Here is a 20529-nt window from a genome sequence, read left to right on the forward strand (position 1 = left end):
GATGCACGTCCACCTGGATGGGGGGCTCTGATGCGCGTCCACCTGGATGGGGGGCTCCGATGCGCGTCCACCTGGATGGGGGGCTCTCATGAACTTGGACCTCACTGGTTGCAGCAGACGGAAGTCTCCTGGGAGAAGTGCAGTCCGAAATGGACTTGGGGTCCCGGCTGCACTGAGGATCCTGTTTCCCCCTGAACCCGTTACTGACGTGGACCTCTCGCCCCAAGCGGGTGGCGGCGAGAACCGCATCCAGGCAGAGGGCCGCCTCACAGAGACTGCTGTCCTGGCTGGGAAGACGCGGAGCCTCTGGGGAGGGTGCCACGCTGACTGGGACAGTGAGGTCACAGGCGCCTGCAGGTGTCCGCTCCCCAGCAGAGCCTGACATGGAGCCACGTCTAGACTGCAAAGCCAGACAATCGGGAGGGCGCGAGTCGAAGTGAAGTGTGAACACACACTTTTACGTGTGCGTATTTAACATTTAAATAGAGTCACCTTCTCGTCCGTCAGTAGTCGTCAGACCGTCTGTCTCTGCCCGCTCTCCACACACTGCAGTCTGGCGCGAGCATGTTGTTTTCCACAGTTTCCAAGTAACGCCGGGTGATGGGGTGTGGTGCGCATCATGCCCGCAGTGTCTGCATGGCCCCGAGACTGTCGTGGCCTCTTTAGAGCCCCCCCCCAATGCTCTGAGCCCCCTTCCAGGCGGGGCCCCCGACACTCTGGAGCCCCTCGGCCAGGTGGGGCCCCCAACACTCTGTTCCCCCTTCCAGGCGGGGCCCCTGACACTCTGATCCCCCTTCCAGGCGGGGCCCCCGACGCTCTGATCCCCCCGGCCAGGCGGGGCCCCCGACGCTCTGATCCCCCTTCCAGGCGGGGCCCCTGACACTCTGATCCCCCTTCCAGGCGGGGCCCCAGACGCTCTGATCCCCCGGCCAGGCAAGGCCTCTCTGCATTATTCCTTCCTGGCATCAGAATTTGGAATCATGGGTTAGTTGTGCAGCTATCTGCATTCAATAAAGATCTGCCGCGTGAATGTGTCAGTCGGCCTGGGCTGTGCCCAAGGACCACAGACGAGCAATGACACAGGAGACCTTCTCTCTCCCGGTGCTGGAGGCAGGGAGTCTGAGGCCAGGCCTGGGCAGGGCTGGTTTCTCTGAGGCCGCCTCCTGGGCGCGCAGATGCCGTCCGCTCCCCGTGTCCTCACGGCATCGTCCCTCCATGTGTGTCTTTGTCCTGACCTCCTCCTCTTATGGGGACACCGGTCAGATTGGATTCGGGCCACCCTGGTGACCTCATTTCACCCCAGTCCCCTGAAGGACCCCATCTCCAATCAGTCACCCCGGAGTCCCCAAGAGTCAGGGCTCCCACATGGGTCTGGGGGAAGGTGAGAGTTGAGCACGTACAGTGAAGAGTGGCTTCCTACAGGCTGGCCGCCGGCCTCCTCGCTCCCGTTCAAGGCCACCCACGCCCGTTACCGATCTGGAGGTCACCCAAAGGGGCCGCATCTTCTTGTGAGAATCAGACCCCCTTGAGTGCTACAAATCCCCATGCAGACCCCGGACCTTCTCTTTATTAATGTTGCGTGGACTCACGAAACGGCAGCTTGAAACCAGTGTTTTAAAATACATGTTCCTGAAACTCTGCCAGAAAAATCCTTTGCCTTTACTCCAAAATGTTACTCCTTTTCTCCTGCCCGCGTGGAGGTTAATTATCTCCCTGCTTCCCAGGGTAGCCCACCTGTTCCGACGGATTCGTGTTTGTGTTTAGAAAGAAGTAACATCCATTAAAGACGTACCTGTCTCTGATCAGAAGGCAGGGCTCGGGAGGAAAGTGGGTCAGGCTTGAGGGAGGCCATCTGGCAGAGTGCATTTTGGCAAAAAGAAGCCCTAAGAAAGGAACTTAAGAGGGGCTGAGGTTCGTAGCCCGGAGGCACCAGCAGAGTTCTGTGGCCTCCAACTGTCACCTTCTTGTCCAGGGACACGACCGTCCGAGAGCGCTGAGCTGAGCTGGACGTGGGCGACTGTGCCCGACAGAGCAGGAATGCGCTGTGTAAAACCTCGCTGTAAATCGTTGAAATGGGGGCAGAACCAAAGTGCTCAATTTATGTAACTGTTAAAACTAACCTAAACTAGGAAATATTTAGCGCTTTACAGGAGGCAGAGCAGAAGATCGGATGCTCAGCGATCTTGGCAGTCAGGGCCTCGTAAAAGTTCCAGCAAACACGTCGTATCACACAAGCGCCCCCAGACGACTTTCTAAAACCTGCGTCTCACCCGGGCGCCCAGGCGGCTCAGTCGGTTAAGCGTCTGACCCTTGGTTTAGCTCAAGTCAGGATCTCAGGGCTGCTGGATGAAGCCCCAAGTTCAGCGCAGAGTCTGCTTGACATTCTCTCTCCCTCTCTCTCTGTCCCTCTCCCCTGCTCACAATCTCGCTTTCATCAGTTCATCTCACTTAGTAAAACCGCTTCATACCTCACTTACAAACAAAGCTTGTGAAGGTAATCACCGCATTTGCGAGCCAGGCTCCAGAACACGGGGCCCTCCACAGCCCCTGCAGCCGCCGCCGTGGGCAGGTGTGGCGGGCATGCTCGGGTCCTCTGTGCACCTGCTGTGTCTCTCACTTCCACCCCCGCACCCCCCCACCACCGGCGCCCTGGGTTTCCAGACATGCACGGTCTGGATCGGAGTCAGAGGGTGACTCTGTTACCACCGCAGACCCTTCTAAAATATGTGAGCTGCCAAGTCTCTGAAATAAGCAAAAACAAACCCGAGAACCCAATGCCCCCGAGGGACCGTGACTGCGTACCTTCACTCCTCCCAGGCCCCCACCTGACTTCTTTCCCTGGAGAGGCCCGCCTGGTCCAGGACCACATAGATATGAAATTACTTCCCCCTGCTCTTCTGTGCCTACGTTTGTTTTTCTTTGCTCACCATAATGTTTCAGAGTTTCGTCCATGTATTTTAACCCCTGGTGGTTGTTATTGCTGATAGCATCCCCTCCTGTAAATGTAACGCAGGTCACGTGTCCATTCTTCTGCTGGGGGGCATCCAGGATATTTCTAAGTTTTTTATTAATAGTTTATTACCAAGTTGGTTTCCACATAACACCCAGTGCTCTTCTACAGCCGCTCTGGAAAACAGTGTGGAGGCTCCTCAAAAAACTATCAGTAGAACTCCCCTATGACCCAGCAATAGCACTGCTAGGGATCTACCCAAGGGATACAGAAGTGCTGATGCACAGGGGCACGTATACCCCAATGTTCACAGCGGCACTTTCAACAATAGCCAAATCATGGAAAGAGCCTAAATGTCCATCACCTGATGAGTGGATCAAGAAGATGTGGTATATACACAATGGAGTACTACATGGCAATGAGAAAGAATGAAATCTGGCCATTTGTAGCAAAGTGGATGGACCTGGAGGGTGTCATGCTAAGCGAAATAAGTCAGTGGGAGAAGGACAGATACCATATGTTTGCACTCACAGGTCTAACAGGAGAGACCTAATAGGGAACCATGGGAAGGGGAAAGGGGAGGAAAGAGATGGGGAGAGGGAAGGAAGCAAATCATGAGAGACCTTTGAATGCTGAGAACAAACTGAGGGCTGAAGAGGGAGGGGGGAAGGGGAAGGGAGGTGATGGTCAATGATACTTCTAATTTTGAGCTGTAATGAATGAAATCTCTCTAATCATTCTTGCACAAATTTTTTTTGAATACATGTATTTCATTTATCTTGGGTAAATATCTAGAAGCATAATGTATATATGTAACAGGCAAAATGTCTTCCAAAGTGACTGTCCCAGGAGGGGGGGGGGGGGTCCTGGTTTCCTCTGAGCTACAGTCCTGAGTCTCAGCCGCTCCGATGGGTGTGTCCTGACACATTTATGGTCTGCATGTGCGTTTCCCCCAGTGTGCAGTGATTTTGAGGGCTCTGGGGTGGCCTTACTGGTTTCTGATATTCTCCTCTGTCAAGTTGCTGTTTAAGTAGTTCATCCATTTTTTAAAGGTTGGATTTTTTCCCCTTTATTATTAAGTTGAAAGAGTTCTTATATTCTGGACACAAATCAGTCGTCTGGATTATAAATCTATTCTCCCAACCTATGACCTGCTTTATGTTTTCTTACCAGTGTATTTCAGTGCTGAAATTTTTAATTTTGATGAAAACTGATTTACCTTTCTCTTCTATGATTAGCGCTTTCAGTGTCCTAAGAAATCTGCCTACACGAGGGCCGTGACAGTGATCTGTGTTTTCTTCCACAAGTTTCATAGTTATGGCTTTTACATCAGGCTCAGGGCCCAGTTTGTGACCACCCCCACGCGTGGACCGAGGCGGAGCGCAGGGTCATTCTGTCCAGCCTGGCGCACAGCTCCTCCAGCTCTCCTTGCCGATCAGACTTTCTTTCACCCCCATGTGTTACTTTGAGATCTTCGTTGAAAGTCGGTCGATCTTACAGGTACAGTTCTATCTCTGAAGCTCTGTTTTGCCCCCCTGGCCTATTTATCTATCTTTACGGCGCTAAAATACTATGTTCTTTGTTATCAATATTCTCCACGAACGCGACCCCGTACAGTTCTGAAAGTGCTTCCCACGTGCTCCGAAAATACAGAAACCACCTTGCTTCCACGGGGCCTTAGGCCTTTATTTTGCAAAGAGTAATACGGTTTATTACACAAATGTCCTGGATCGTTTCGAGAACTGCATTAGGAATGGCGTGCTGCCGTGTGACAAATGGCGGCCGTGCTCCCCTGAGCGGGGGCCCCGGCTGGAGGGCGGCACCGGGCGCCGTCCAGCATCATGGCCAGCGCAGAGCTGCCCTGCGGCACCTTCCGGGAACTTTCCCTACAGAAAACACCTTCTCCTTCCAGACGTTACACGGGGTGGGGACGTCTGAGCCAGCCTCTCTCGGTGGACAAGGCGTCCAGAATTCGGTAAAATGAAAGCACGGCCTCCATTTTCAGTAGATCTCATGACTGTGGTCAGCATGGACAGCGGACTGAGGCAGATGTCTGCGCTCAGCTCTGACGGGACCACCCCGACACGGAGCTCAGCCGACAAGCTGGGTCGAGGAAACAGCGCAAAGAAAGGCGTTGACACCAAATCATTTTTGTTGCGATTTTTCTAAATAAAAAACAGAAGTCCCCACCATCTTTCCTAACGACACGCTGACCTTCAGCCTGCCCACTCTTAGGGACCACCGTTCTCTCACAGAAGCAAGGACGTGGGCTCCCCGGCAAACAGGTCAGCAGGTGCCCTGTCTTGTTCAGGCTGTTGTGTTTGGGCTGGGAATCTACAACCCACTGCCCCGGAGGAGTCACGAAGACATAAAAGAGGTAGGGTCACTACAGAGCCCTGGGTGTCCAGTCAAACTTGAGTTACCAGATTGTGTACGATGTACACAGCATAAAAGTCGCCATGTTAGCCATCTTTAAGCACGTAGTTTGGCGGCATTAAATACATACACATCATCAGGCAACCATCGCCACATCCATCTCCAGAACGTCCTGATTTTCTCAGACTGAACCTCTGTCCCCACTAGACACTGACCCCCACCCCCAGCACCCACCACTGTACTGTCTCTGTGGATTCGACTCCTCTAGGGACCTCAAATAAGTGCATCACACGGTGTTGGTCCTCCTACGGCTGGTTTATTTCACTCAACGTAATGGCCTCAAGGTTCATCCATGCCATAGCGTCTCGCAGAGTCGCCTCCCTTATTGAGGAGGAACAGTGTCCCACTGTGTGTGTTCACTCCACTGGCTGGTCCACGCCTCTGTCAGTGGGCACAGGGCTGTTTCCATTGTTTCGGTGTTGTGGGCAGTGTTGCCGCAAGCAGGTATAGAGACCTCTCTGAAACCCTGCTTTCTATTCTTCTGGGTGTAGACCCACATGTGAACTTGCTGGTTCACGGAGGCCGTGCCATTCTCGCTTCCCCCATCGGCCTTCAAGGCTCTGACTGCACATCCTCACCAATGCCTGTTGCCTCCAAGCTGGCTTTTGTATGGGAGCAATTCTGACGGTGTGAGGTGGTGTCTCCTTGTGGTTTTCGTTTGCATTTCCCTGGCGATCGGTGATGTGGAGCATCTTTTCACGTGGCTGCTGGCATCTGGACGTCTTCCGAGAAGTGTCTCTTCAAGCCCTTGGCCTTAAATCTGGGTCTCAAGATACACTGAGTAACGTCTTGGTATACGCGTGCCGCACAAAATGCCGGACACTAATATATACTAGATATGTATCTGCTGTTTATCTGAAACAGTTTCGACTCCGAGTCTTGTGTTTAATTTGATAAATCTGGCCGCCCTAGACAGCAAGAACCCTGAGCATCTAAAACAATCTTTAAATATTTCACCATTTTGCTAAGGTGTGCTCTGAGATGGTGCCGTGTGTCGTTGTGGGTGTTTGGCCGGTAGCGTTGCTTTATTAGAAAAACGCAATTTCGTTTTGAGGCGCCCAGACTAAATCATTTGAGCTTCACACTCTTTGTGTAACATTATTGGGCGCCCTTAATGAAATTATAACTCAAGCAAAAGATTTCATTCCCTCGTAGTAAATTAGCTTGGGCTTGAGGGCTGGGAGGGCCAGCCCGTCCCTGGCCTGCTCTTCCCGTTCTGGAGAATGAAGAAAGAGCAGGCATTTTATGTTCGAGTTATTTATTGTTCTCTCTGAGCGAACATTAGTCGCCACCCGTCCCCACTGGAAACCACAGCTGTTAACAGCCTCCTGAATGAATTTCAATGTGAAGTTCTCTGGCCTTTAGGAAGCCGGGGTGAGGAGAAAACAGGCTCAGAATGGAAAGAAAAAGCACATTTCAGGCCCGGGCTAACCGCAGATAAAAACGCTAGCGGAGCTGACCGCGCAAAGTCACACTGAGAATGGTGCCCAAAAGGGAGCCCCGCGCTGGCAGCGCCCCCGTCAGCAGCCCCGTGTCGCGCGGTCAGAGGCGGCCCTTGGTGCCAGCCGATTCCCAGAGGTGGGACGCGTCCCCTTAGCAAAGTAGCTCAAACCCTGCGGGCCAGGCCCCGCGCAAGGACCCCCAGGAACAGCGGGAAGGGGGCCCCGGGGTGTGCTCGCCTCTGCCCCCGAGTGGGCTCCCCGTGAACGAGCGCCCAGCTCCTGAGCCTGGATTAGTCGGTGGCGTCTCCACAACAGGGAGCTTTTCCTCTGGCCCCTCTATTAGTCTGTCTGTCGTGCCTCCAGTCCGTGCTCGCCCACAACCCTGTCTCTCTGAGACGCAGCGCTGAGACTGGGATGGCCGTCCCCTCGGCCACGAGCAGTGTCCCTGGGGCCAGCTGCCCACCGGGGTCAGGAGCCCAAACTTGGGATGGTGATGTCCCCGCTGCCCACCCGGGGTGCTGGCGCAGGGCCCTCCCGCAGGCTCCGCCCCCTGCCCCCCTTCCTCCCTTGTCGCTGCCCCTGCGCTGTAGCTGCCGGCCCGGCCGGCCCCGTGCAGCACTTCCAGCCCACACGGCACGTCTCCACTGACGGGGAGGAAAGGTCTTGGCTTGATTGGCACGATTCTCATTTAACTGTGTGCTTTACTTCCTCCCTGTGAAAGGCCCTCGCCCGAGCTCTGCCCCCCCCCCCCCGCCCCGGCACCCCGGGAGCCCACGTGAGGGTGCCGCCCTGGGGACGGCCGTTCAGGTTTGAGGGACAGGGGACAAGCGGAGGGAGATGCCAAAAATGAGAAAAGAAGAAAGATGGAAATCATAAAGTTTAAAATTGAACGGAGAGAGGAGTTTGATAAAAATGCTGTCAGAAATTCAATAAGACTGAACCGGAATGAAGCGGCGAAGCCAAAACGAGCTCTCCCCTCCCTGTCCGGACCCTCGGCAGTAAGACCTGGGGGGGGGGGGCACGGAGCTTTTCTGAAACTCGATGTCAGAAGTGCATTTCCTGTTCTTTTCTTTCCAGACAAAGTAAGCGTGTTGTCGGCCTACATCGCGCCCTTCAAGCACTTAAGCCCCGGGGCCGCGAACACGGAGGACGAAGACAGTCTAAGTAAGCACGCTCCCTCCCCCGAGGAGTGGAGGGGGTCCCGGCCGAGCGCTGAGGGGGAGGCCTCTACTGTCCCCACCTGCGAGACCCTTGGGGTGGTGGGGGAGGGGCTGTGTGGGTTTCCCAGAGCGAGAGGCTCTGCTCCTGTCCCCACCGTGAATCCTGTCCCCACCACAGTGCCCTCCCCTCCTGGGTGGTGGGAAACATTAGCAGCGACCATGTGACCGAGAACTCCAGCAGTTGTAAGAAAACAGCTCTCTTGGACCAGCCCTCCTCTCTTTGCTTTGTTTTACCCTCCAAAAAGAAGGCCCGAGGGAGGGAGAGAGAGGAAGGGAGGGCGATGAACACAGCTTGTACGATTATTCAACAAGGAAAGGGCTGGCTGATTTCCTGCCTGTTGGGACACCAGTTCTGGCTCACGGATGACACCAGCACCAAAGCAGTGTGCTGTGGGGACCAGAGAGCTGCTGGGGGCAGGGGGGGGGGGGGGGCGGGGGGATCTGAACACGGCCCCTGAGACCGCTGGGGGACGCAGGGGTGGCAGGGCTGGTGCGCGGGCGCCTCACGCGTCCCTGGCATGCACGGTGTCCTGTTTTCAGCACGCTGTCAGCCACCCACGCGAGGGGTGCAGCCTCCCGGTCCACGCAGATCCCTCCTGCGCGTCAGTACCACCTGACAGATGGGTCACCCTTCGGCCAAGAGTGAAGGATGTCCTCACTGCTCGCGGTGGGAGGGGGAGCGGGCGTGTGCGGGAGCTCACGGGGGAGGGGGGGAACCCCCAGGAAGCACGACTGTCCTCCCACGGAAGTCAAGTCACAGAACCATGGTGCGTCGGAACCAGAGGGGGTGCCAGGTCGAGGAGGACGCACCTGTGGAAACCGGAATCCGGGTCCCTGGACCATGGGTTCAGGGCCGGCACCTCGGTAAAGCACATGCGCCCAAGGGAAAGTCTGCCCAATCTTGTTTCTCTTCTCTCGGGGACTAAATGGGACCATTTCTGGGACTCGGTCAGTTTGCTGATAGTTGCTTCAGAAATGTGGAGCGCACACGCGTGTGCACATGTCTGTGAAAACACATTGTAAGCAGCACGCACACCTGCCCCGCACTGACTGGACCACAGCTGTCTGTGTGCGCACGTGGAATAAGTGAGTTGAGAAAGAGAATCCTCCTCTGCTTCCTCTTCTTTCCCAGCTCGAGGGGCTGGGACCGTGTGTCTGCTCGGAGCCCCGTGTGGACACGACCTCGTGCTCTGGGACTGGCCCCCCGTGAGCCTGGGCCACAAGGCCCACACGTCAGGGCCCCAGTGCCTCGTTTGTGAGGTGGGGGAGGGACCGAGATGGGAATCAGGACCGCGCGTGCACCTTCAGCAAGGACCTGGAACGGAGGAAATGCCTCCGTTGGCTAACAGAGCGATTAAGGTGCCCTCCCCTAAGCCAGCTCCCTGACTACCAGGTGAAAGCCCGCGGAGAAGAATGACGTTGGACGGTTACGTGCCGAGACGCCCTGGCAGTGCTCGGGGAGATGCTTGCTGCCAGCGGGGGGCTCGCCTGCCTTGGCCCAACACGCGGCCGGTTTGCTGGGAACACGCTGGGCGCAGACACCGCTCAGAGTAAACGCCAGGCAACGCCCTGGTCGTCACGCCTCCGGCACTGCCGACACAGCCTGGGCAGTCTGTGACCCCAGCGCCATCGGAAGGCGGGAGAGGAGTGAGTGGCCACTCTCCTGAGGGTGTGTGGGGGTGAGTCTGATGCACGCACACACCTGTGCAGGGAGAGACGGTGGAGTGGTAGGAGCCAGCGTGAACCTGCTCCCAAGTCTCCTGATTCCAGGCCGCGTGGCTCTGGCGTGCGTGAAGGTGCTCTGCCTGCCCCGCACGTGCAGTCACATCAGGGACTGTCCGGCAGGCTCCCCGCGTGGCCAGTGGCACTCACCTCCACTCATCCCATGAGCTGGAGCTCCCAATGCCAAGGGCAGAGCTGGGGTCCAGACTCAGTGACCAGAGAGACGCAGCCTGAGGGAAGATGGCGGCGGGGGTGGCTTCTGCCACGGGCCTGCTGGACGCCACCGCGTTGCTGAGACTTCCTGCTGGAGAAGGCAGCTCCGACACCTTTCTTCTCTGAACACTGGCACCGTGACCTCTGTGCCTACCACTGACCCAGGTCCCATGAGGCGGGACAGCGATGGCCATGCCTGGGCTGCTCCCTGCACCGTGTCTGGAGAGAGGGAGACCACCCCCCACACCTACTATGCTCCCCTAGACGTGTGGCAGGCACAGCGCCCAGGACCACGTGTGACAGGTCCTCGGAAGGAGGCCGCCTCGCCCGCTGCCGCCAGGGCAGGCCTGAGCCACTGCAACCCCGGGCAGCCAGCCCACAGGCCGTGCCACGGCCCAGGCCCCCGAAGCACCAGGGCCTCCCTCCTGGGAAAGGAGGCTCCGGGCCGCTGCCTCGCTCCTGTCCCCGCCCTCGTCAGACACAAATGTGGCAGCTCAGACAGCCCATTCCCTGGCACCCCACCGCCCGAGCCGGGAGTGTGTGAGCCGCAGCCGAGGACCTCCCCCGCCAGGTGGCTTGTCCACGTTTGAAGGATGACAGCCATCGCACAAGGGCAGCCCGGTAACCGGACCTAAGTCTGGGAGGAGATACTTCACCTGGAAAATACAAGGTTAGCCACAGCCAGGCCAGCATACAACTCCACTCTTTCTCCCCAAAATGCAGTTCTTGTATGCGCCGGACCTTCACAGGGAGCACTGCGTTTGCTGACATTTCTATGAGAAGGGAGAAGTTCTTGGGCGTCAGGAGACGGGGGGACGTGAGGGAGCAGCATGGCCACGGCCGTGGTTGACGTGCCTGCGCACACGGGCTGCTCTGCCCCCGAGGGTCGCTTTGGGCCTGGCGCTCTTCAGATCGCCACCGAGTGTCCGTCGCTGGCCTGTGTGCAGTCTGCGTCCACCCGCCCGTCTTCCACTTCCCGCAGAGGAAGGGCACGCGCAGCCATGGCGGCCACAGCCGCTGCAGTTCGCGCGTCTCATCTGGGCGCCGTGAGGACGAGCGAGCTCGCCCTGTCCTCCGGCAGTCAGGTGCCAGGATGGGGGCGCCCGGGGCGCCTGCGCGCACTTGCCCCCGGAGCAGACTCCGCCAGCGGAAGGCATCTTCCAAGGCAAAGAAACGTGACGGGAGCCCTGGATGGGGACATGGAGGAGGGGATGGCACTGGGCCCCCAGACCCACCTCCCCACTCTGCTCCCGTTTCAGAGCACTCACCCGCAGGCTGGTGGCCTAAGTGCACGCGTGCGCACACACGAAGGGTGTGAGGACAGGCAAATCCTTACATTGACCTTAACATGCACCCGACTTGTGACAAGTGACGGTCCAGCCCCTTGCACACGAGGGGCTCGAATGCAAGCTCGAATGTCCCATGAGTCCCTGAGTTATGACCCAAGAAGAAAAGCAATTATTTGGGAGAATGAATTCCAGGGTAGAATTAAGGACTCGCCAACTCTTATGTCCTAGCATGTCCCGTTCTAGGGGTTCCGAGCATACACCAAATACACTTTCAGAAACAAATCGTTTTTATCGTACAATAAACCGAGAGCCACATCCTGCCCCCTGGAGCCCTGGGAGAGTCCTGCCGACTGTCATCCCTGACGTGGCCGTGACCCGTCACCAGCCAGCCCTCGGTGTTCACACATCACATGGAAAGTCTTTACACCTTATCCCCCTAGACCCTCACAAAAGCCAAAAGCCCCACCGTGGCTGGTCCGTTTGCGCACCGCTCCGCCCCAGCGCCGAGCCCCGCCTGCCCCTTCCTCCTGTCTACAGAGGGGCCAGCACTCACACTGTCCGCCAGGCCTGGGGTCGGCTCCCTGAGAGACGGCGGGGGAGTCTGAACCATCAGAAAACGCACGCCTGGAGGGTCAGTGCGGGACATGAGCTCCCAGACAGCTCGGGGACAGTGGGAGCCTGTGGCCCACATCAAGGTGTCCTCGTAGTGTCGGGGACATGCCTGCAGGGCGATTCCGAGGGGCGGCCAGGCCAGGAGCAGAGCACAGGCCCTGCTCTGCTTGGACGAGGAGAATCCACAATGCCCACGCACGTCAGGGGTGACCACAGGGCCAAGGAGCAGAAGACTGTGCTGGCACAGAGCCCTGGGTGCCCAGACCCAAGGGCGCGTATGCAGGGGCAGACAGCCGACAGCGCAGATCAGGAGTGAGAGGCTTCTTGGCCTCCTGACTTTTTCCTCTCTGGGTCATTCTGACAGCAGAGTGCGGGAAACCATTAACCATGATGGACACAGTGAGAATCCAGTCCTGCATTGGGGGCGCGGGGGGGGGGGGTTGCACCGCATTTAGTGCCGTCTGTGCAGAGGACGGAGACGGGAACGTGTGACGTCAGAGCTGGAGTCCCTGAGAAGCTCCTGCTGCAGCAAACCCCCCAGGGACCTGGCAAGGTGGCGAGAGCTTTTCCAGAACAGGCTCGTGGACCTCTGAGCGGCGCTATGGCTGCAGTCCCCGTCCGACCCTCTTCTGGCAGCCGCAAGCCACCACAGTGCGCGGGGCACGGGTGTCCTCTCTCCCATGGGACTGAGCGGCCCGAAAGACAAAGGCTACTTTCTCCCCCATATGTCTCAGGACCCAGGAGGTTGCTGACGCTCAGGAGGGTCTGGTAGGTCTGCAGGACCAGAGTTTGCCTGGCCAACCGTGAGGGCGAGATGTGGAAGGCATTCCTGTCGCACTGTGGGGACCACGGCCTCGGGGACAGAGAGGATGTCTTCGGGCCTGGCCTCGGGAGCCCCCGGAGCCCGGTGCACTGTGACAGAAGGGAGGCTGTTCCCTGCTTCCCGGGCAGCGCTGGAATTCCAGGGGAAAGTCACTCTCAAGAGCTCAGGAGTGTCTGTCTCAGTCTTGCCTGCTATTTTCAAACGACCGCATGCGACCGGTTCCTGTGCGTCAGGGTTGGGCCTGAGCCTCCTTCACACGCCCATCTGGTTCAACGTCAGATGATCCCACAAGACCAGTGCTGTCGAAGCCACGGGGAGAAAATGGAGTCCGGGCAGGTACAGGGCCGTGCCCCTGCTCACACGCACCCGAGGGGCCCAGAGCCGCTGCCCCACCCTGCCCCTCGCAGGCTCCAAGTCCAAGGACAGCCAGCTGTGTAGAACAGAGCCGAACCCCCATCTGGCTCATTTGCAAAACCCAGACACTGTAGCTGGTGTATCCGGGACAGGACCCAGAAGCCCACATATTTCATCAGTTTTTATTAGTTACTGGTTATGACGGAGGTCTTCGTGCCACAGTCTGACAGTCGTGGCTTCGGCCCGGAGGACAGCAGTACAGGCGGCCGCAGGGCCTTGTTAGGGAGGAGAAGGGTGGAGCGATGTCAGGGCAGGTGGAGGGAAATGTCGGTCTGCCGGGGCTGTTCCTCCAAGATAAACCTTTTTACCTCAGAAGGCAGCAGAGGCCATCTGATGTGCCAGCTGCTCCCCCCACACCGGCAGCCGCACGGACCCCCCCCACACACCGACCCCCACCTTGTGGGAGATCAATAAGAAATCAGAGCACTCCCAGCAATTTTCTACACAATCTGAAGTTGGGCTTTTGGGTTGGGTTGGGGTTTTTTCCCATCTTTACGTTCAATTTGAGAAACTCCATGGTTAATCTGTTCTACTATCTCTGGCCCAAAGTGCCCCAAAAATGGCAGAGCTCTTTGCCATCTGTCTGTGCCCAAGACACATAATAATTAACAAAAGGGGTAGAGATTAAGTGCATGATACTTGGAAGGTAATTTTTTCTACCGAAATAGACTGTACACATCACCCACCTCAAACTCACAAAACCCTCAGCGTCACGCCTTTGGACCAAGTTACCTGCACAGACCTTGCAGCTCAAAGCAGCGAGCAGCTGTGGGAAGGGTTCCTGGCGAAGGCAGCCTGGGGAGCACTTGGGCAGGCTCTGGGAGGGCCCCCTCCCCTGCTTGCGGGCTGCACTGCTCTGCCATCTTCTCCACCAGCGACCCCTCAAGGACAAGGTCACGGAGCCCACCGCTCTCGGCTTCCGCGACAGGACCGAGGGAGCCTGCTGGGAGTCTGTCAGCAGGCCGTGAGCCGGCTGAAAAAGTCCCCCCACATCTCTGTGGGCTTGATGAGAACAACCCACTCCTGCCTCCCAGGGTCCTGTGTGGCTCCGGCGTTTGTCCAAACTGATACCGTCAGCACTCCCCCATCGCCTCCCAGAGACCCCGCGCAGGCACCCCTGTGAGGTGGCCGAGAAGATGACGGGACAATTCTACTTCCGAGAAACCACCTGCAGAGCAGACACATGTTCCCAGGTCACGCTCACAACTCCACCAATGAGCTCGGGGCAAGAGTTTCCCTCTTTGAGGCTCATATCTTCTAGAAAGTGGTGCCATGACCCCGACCCCGGGTGGATTTTAGGAATAAGAAAGGCAGCAAGGTGAAGGTGTGAGGGGGCCTCCGTGAAAGGCAGCCACACCGTCACCACCTCCATCCCGCGAAGATCTCGGAGACCTGAGGGCCGCGGGAGCACATCCGTCCCTGCAGCAGTGGAGACCTCAGCCTGATCCCAAAGTGACCTACGTCCCACACGGAACAGCTGTCCAGGCTGAGAGGGGTCCGAGATAACCCGTCCACAGCAGTTAAATCACCATGACACGAACCCACCACAGTTAGCAAAGGATGGCTTTGCTAAATTCTCTTCTACCATTTCCTACAAAGAAAGGAAGGAAGCGAGGAAAGAGGAAAAAGAAAAGAAAGAAGAGAGAAAGGGAAAAGAAAATCACAGACACAAAGGAAGCCACCCTCCAGGCCCGTGTCCGTCTTCCTCTCGGCTCTCGGGGGGAAGGTGCGAAGTCTCCGACCTTCAGCCCTGCACGCGCCTCCACAATCCGTGTATGATGTGTATCTGTATAACCTAGTGATATCCGCCCGCTGCACATTACTTTTCATCATCTAACACATTTCTGAGAATCACCTATGTTGACACATACAGACGTAATTGATTAAACGAATGCCACGTGGCGTGGCATTCTATTGAATGATGCTCCACAATTCACCCACCACTGTCCTGGGCAGGAAAGGCCGCCCCCTACCCTCAGCACTGCCCAAAGCTAACAGGAGGAAAGGGCTGCCTGTTTGATTGATTTGGGGTGGTGCCCAGGCCCAGAGTGACAGATGGCAGCGGGACCCCCGCCATCACCTCCTTCTCAGAAATGTGTCTCTGCAAGAAATGCCCAGGAACATGGGCCCTTCCATTCCCAGCGAGCGGCCCCCACTCCCACACGACTCTTCCAGGCCCCGGCACATGTGCCCAGCCGGTGGGCATCCCCCGAGGGCATGTCCCCGGCCAGCAGGCACCCCCCGAGTGTATGTGCCAGGCCAGCGCACCCCCCCCCGGGGGTGTGCCCAGCTGGTGGCGGGCTGGCACATGCAGGGGCCGAGCTCTGCCATGCAGCCGTGGCAGCGGTAACGTCGGCGTTGGTGGCGAGCCACCAGGGCCCTGGGTCACGGCTGTCTTTCTCACCTGCAGGTACCAGCAGCGCAGACGTGAAGGAAAACCGCAACGTGAGCAACTGGGAGGCGAGGCCCCTGGCCGCCGGTGACCGGGCCCGGGGCAGCGCGCCGGGTGTGAAGCGCAAGAGGCCACTGGAGGAGGGCAACGGTGGGCACCTGTGCCCGCTGCAGCTCGTCTGGAAGCAGCTCTCGTGGTCCGTGGCGCCCAAGAACGCGCTGGTGCAGCTGCACGAGCTGCGCCCAGGCCTACAGTACCGCATGGTCTCCCAGACGGGCCCCGTGCATGCCCCGGTCTTCGCCGTGGCTGTGGACGTCAACGGGCTCACCTTTGAGGGCACGGGGCCCACCAAGAAGAAGGCCAAGATGAGGGCAGCTGAACTGGCGCTGAGGTCCTTCGTGCAGTTCCCCAACGCCTGCCAGGCCCACCTGGCCATGGGCAGCGCCGCCGGCCCATCCACGGACTTCACCTCCGACCAGGCCGACTTCCCCGACACGCTGTTCAAGGAGTTCGAGCCCGCCGCCCCCAGCGAGGCCTTGCCCGGCCGCCGCCCTGCTGACCCCGGGCTGCTGGTTCCCACGCGCCCACGGGGACGGCTGCTCTACCACCCGCTGGACCTGGTGGGCCCCACGGCCCCGGGCGACAGGAACCCCGTGGTCGTGCTGAACGAGCTGCGCTCCGGCCTGCGCTACGTGTGCCTCGCCGAGCCGGCCGAGAAGCAGCGCGCCAAGAGCTTCGTCATGGCCGTGTGCGTGGACGGCAGGACGTTCGAGGGCTCAGGACGCAGCAAGAAGCTGGCCAAGGGCCAGGCGGCGCAGGCCGCCCTCCAGGCCCTCTTCGACATCCGGCTGCCGGGCCACGTCCCCAGCAGGAGTAGAGGTCAGCTCCTGCCCCAGGTGAGCCTCGCAGGGCTGTGGCGGGCGGCCCTCTGTGGAGCCCAGAGGACGGGGGGGGGGGGGGGGGGGGGGGGGGGGGGGGGGTGTGGGCACAGACCCCCCTGCTCCCACCACGCCTCCCAGCAAAGCCAGGCTCTGCCTGGTGCTCTCCGCCCCCACCCACCCACCCCAGCCTCTTCATTAGGAGCGACTCGCAGGCATTTGGAGAGAGCGAGTCATGTGCCCACACCCTGCGGTAGCAGATCACCCTCCAGTAGCAGATCACCCTCCAGATGGCCACCGCTGCCGCACGGGGCCCGAGCGGGCCCTCCCCAGGGAGAGGGTGGCCGCAGGTCAGTGAGCGGAGCCGAGAGGGCAGCGTGCATGAGACGTGTGCCAGGCGGCAGTCGGGGGGGGCTCCAGCTGGGGACGTGGGGAAAGCCCCACGATCGTGGCTCGTCTCACCCTGGTGAGGCCACTCGGGGCCCAGGCCAGACAGAGGTGCACGAGCTGAGGCAGATAGCTCGGGGACAGAGAGGGAGCTGGAGCCGGCGTCAGGGGCATGATCTTGCCGTTCCAACAACACCGGATCAGCTTCACTCGTTTGGGGAATATTTTGTGGCACCGTCCGTCTGTGTGCCGGGAACTACCTGTCTGCGGTTTCGTGACAAGCTCTTTCTTCCATGTCTTGAAAATGCTTATTTATGCAAATTACCCTCCTGTCACTCTGGGAAGGACTTGTGGGCGTCGTGTGTGTCAGATACAGGATAACGTCCACGTTGGCTTTCGTATCGACTGAGGACAGAGGCACCTCACGCCCGGAGGCCAGTGTGGGAGCAGAGTGGGCCCTGCGTAGCTGAGTTACCTCTGTGGCCACGTGCCCCCATCACGGCACCCAGAACAGGGTCCGCTGGCGCCTGGGGGAGCACGAGGGGCCGTACGGCCATCTGAGCACGTGGCTCCAGGAAAGACCCCGGAGCAGAACCACGTGGGGGTCAGGCGCTCACTCAGCGTCAGTCTTTGGCCCTCGGCGACGGCTGTGACCTGCCCCGCACAGCAGGTGCAGAGACGGAGGGAGACCCCTGTTTCTCCGTCACCACTGCCCCCGCTTCTACTTACTGCAGGTGGTAAGCGGCAGCTCAGAGGGGTTTAGACCGGAGGCTCCACCAGCCTTGCCTTGTAGCCCACCCTCCAGTAACACACCGTCCACATAAACACGGTGTTCGCAAAGCAGCTGGCTCCGCCCGCGTGAGCCCCTACATATCTCTGAGGGAGGGAGAGGCTGCAGCCCTGCTCCCTCTCCTCCCGCATCCCTGCAGGGTTTGTGTCTGGTCCTTCCTGCCCTGTGTCTACGCTCTTGTAACTTAAACGTGCCAACAACATGCAAGGAAGCTGCTTGTGCCCTCTGCAGCCTGTGTGAGCCCCAGGCTGCCGTGTCCTTGGCCATGGCCTATGTCTCCCAGCCACCATCTCCCAGGAGGCCCACACAGGCCCCCGCCGCCCGGCCCTTCTGCCATCCCGCTCCCCTCTGCCACCGCTGCAGCGGCCCCGCCGAAGGGTGTCAGTGAGTGCCGGCCTCGATGCCATCTCCTTTCATGCTGTCAGCGCCGAGCGCCTGCACGGAGGAGCTGGGCAGCACTGCTGCTTTGTAACAGTCATTTGGCCCCAGAATGCGGCACATCAGTTAAAGGCACATCAGTTAAAGCCACGGCCGCTAAATTATTTCTCCCTGACAGTCCGCTAACCACCCGACTGGATGATGGAGGGCGCGGAGCAGCGCGAGGGTTGCGGGTCATCCATCACAGCGCAGGCACTGCGGGCTCAGAGGCTCATTACCTGGTCGCCTCGCCCCTGCACCCCAGGGCTGGGTGGGGCTGAGCAGACTGGGGACTCAAGACCAGTCACCATCAGTGGCTTTATTACAGTCCAATCCTATCTTGGACGTGGCCTGGATTCAGGGACAGATCTTTAATTCAGAAAAAGATCCCAATAATCCCTGTAAGTCCCGCTCTGCCCGAAGCTGTCCATACAGCCTGCTTCCCCCTGGTCCTGGGGCCCCAGGTCTCCGAAGGCACAGCCCAATGTCCCCTATTGGTGCTGTTAGCACCTGCACCAGGAGAGCAAGCCTGCAGCCCCGGGCCAGCCAGACTCCCGGAAAAGGCAGGCCCCCTGACACTGAGCCATCAGGCCCTGCCCAAGCCCTTTGGGAGGGAGGCGGCCCTGCTGGCTGCTGCAGTGGCAGTTTTAGAGCTGAGTATCAACATCAGCATTCTACGTTCCCAGACCAAATTCGAGGTTCTGCCTCACACGGGGTGGTCTTGGGTGAGCAGATGACAGACCTGGTCTCTGAGAGTGCTCGGAACCCTCTCTGACCGGAGCTCCTTCATAGTGACACGCAGCGAGGGAAAACTCAAATGTGAGAGCGTGGAGAATGTGTTTAAACGCCGTCATGGATCCCACTGGAAAAACCCATCCAGCAGGTGCAGGAGTTCCGAGCTGGACCCTGAACTTGTGATTCCCAAGCAGGCAGGTTGGTTCACCTGCACCGTTATGATCTCTGTGCGGCTCTGCTCCCCCACCCCTGGGGAGCAGGACCATGCAGGAAGGGCTGGAGGTTTGCTCTGGCCTCAAGACAAGTGTGGGTGAGCACAGCCTCCCCACACCCCACAGATGAAGACCTGAGGGAGCCTGTCGATTGGCCAGTGCACCGTACCAGGCACCTAAGTGCCAGCCCATCTGGAGGCGGGGAGCGACGTGTCCCTCTCCCCCAGGAAGGGAAAGGGAAGGCTGCACCTGCTTCACCTCCGTGTTGAGGAGGGAGGAAGTTCTGAAGAGCAGTATTCTCAGTGAAGATTAAAATTGTAGGTGCTGATTTCTACAGGATCTGATTTTTACCCATTCCTTGTGGGGGGCATTTTGCACAACTGGGCTAGTTTTGTTCTTTCACTTGCATGAGATCTGGCTTTGGGTCTCCTATCCAGAGGCCTGAGATCAAGACTTCGTTAAATTCTCCAGGCCACAGTACAGGCCTAACTGAGGGGTCTATAACACTCACACACCGGTGAGCGGGCCGTGCAGTCTGCACATTCGGTTGACACGGGTAACCGATGCAGACCGGGGCCCGCCCACCTCGGCCCATGCTCCTGGCCTGCGGCAGGTGCGTCGTCCCAGTGCAGGACTCCTGTGCGCTAACGAGATCGGAAGTGATAATGAGACCGTGTCAGCACATGCTGATGGTCCCCAGTGTAGGACGGTTTGAAGTAACAAGGTTTAGACGATAGTGCAAAAGCGAGATGCGTTCAGTCGAAACCATTCTTTGAATTTTGAATTTGGATCTTGTCCCAGGCGAGCGGCATGTGGCACGATCCTCCCTTGTGAGTGACCTGGACAATGACAGTCCTCCACACCCACACCGCCATTCTGCTCCTCACTGTGAGCGCGGGATTCAGTCCACTACATAAGACAGGCAACATTCTTATCAAACAGCCGTGGTGCTGAGGACTCTGCCCGACCCTGGCTGACCTAAGTGTTCTGAGCACGGCCACAGTAGACCCAGCTAAGCCGGGACGTCCAAGGTTACGTGGACTAAACATACTTTTGACTTAAGAAAACCGTCTGCTTAAGGTAGGTGTATAGGGTCGTAACCCCATCGTGAGTCAAGGAGGATCTATGGATACTCATTCCCTGGAAACATTATCATAAAACAAGATAAAATCATAAGATCTCCATCCGTCTCTCTTCGCTCTTCACTTCCTGCCCCCCAGCCTGAAAACAGGTGACGCAAAGAGCATTAAATTCCTCCAGAAAGGCGTCCCTCCTGCCGCAGAGAAGAGAATGAGTACCCGGGATGGCCCTGGGGGAACTCGGAGAAAGGCACAGAGGTATCAGGAAACACCGTGGGGTAGAAACGGACACTGGCCCTGACTTGCTTCCCCGCTTCTCCGTCACTCAAGGACCGCCCCTCCTCACTTTGTTTTGTTTTGCATTTCCATTTCGGACTGCAGTGGTGTTACCCCTGTGTCTTTCCCACAGAGGAAGAGGGGGAGGAACTTAAAACCACTCCCGCAGGTGAGCTGCCCCACCACGCCCTCTGGGGGTCCTTTCAGGGACCCACTAACCGCACCCTCCGCTGCTCCCTCTA

The 20529-nt window shown here is 58.4% G+C and overlaps 1 protein-coding gene across 1 annotated transcript in view; it reads left to right on the forward strand.

Annotated features, from left to right (window-relative positions):
- The window catches only part of ADARB2 (adenosine deaminase RNA specific B2 (inactive)), a 134194-nt gene that overhangs the window by 1654 nt on the left and 112011 nt on the right, over nt 1-20529 (forward strand). The window contains exons 3-6 of the mRNA XM_029955600.1: nt 228-335; nt 901-984; nt 7906-7992; nt 15532-16409. Coding sequence (XP_029811460.1) covers nt 228-335; nt 901-984; nt 7906-7992; nt 15532-16409 — 1157 coding nt within the window. The remainder of the gene's footprint in view (nt 1-227; nt 336-900; nt 985-7905; nt 7993-15531; nt 16410-20529) is intronic.

Source organism: Suricata suricatta, chromosome 10 (assembly GCF_006229205.1).
Source record: "Suricata suricatta isolate VVHF042 chromosome 10, meerkat_22Aug2017_6uvM2_HiC, whole genome shotgun sequence".
NCBI lineage: Eukaryota > Metazoa > Chordata > Mammalia > Carnivora > Herpestidae > Suricata > Suricata suricatta.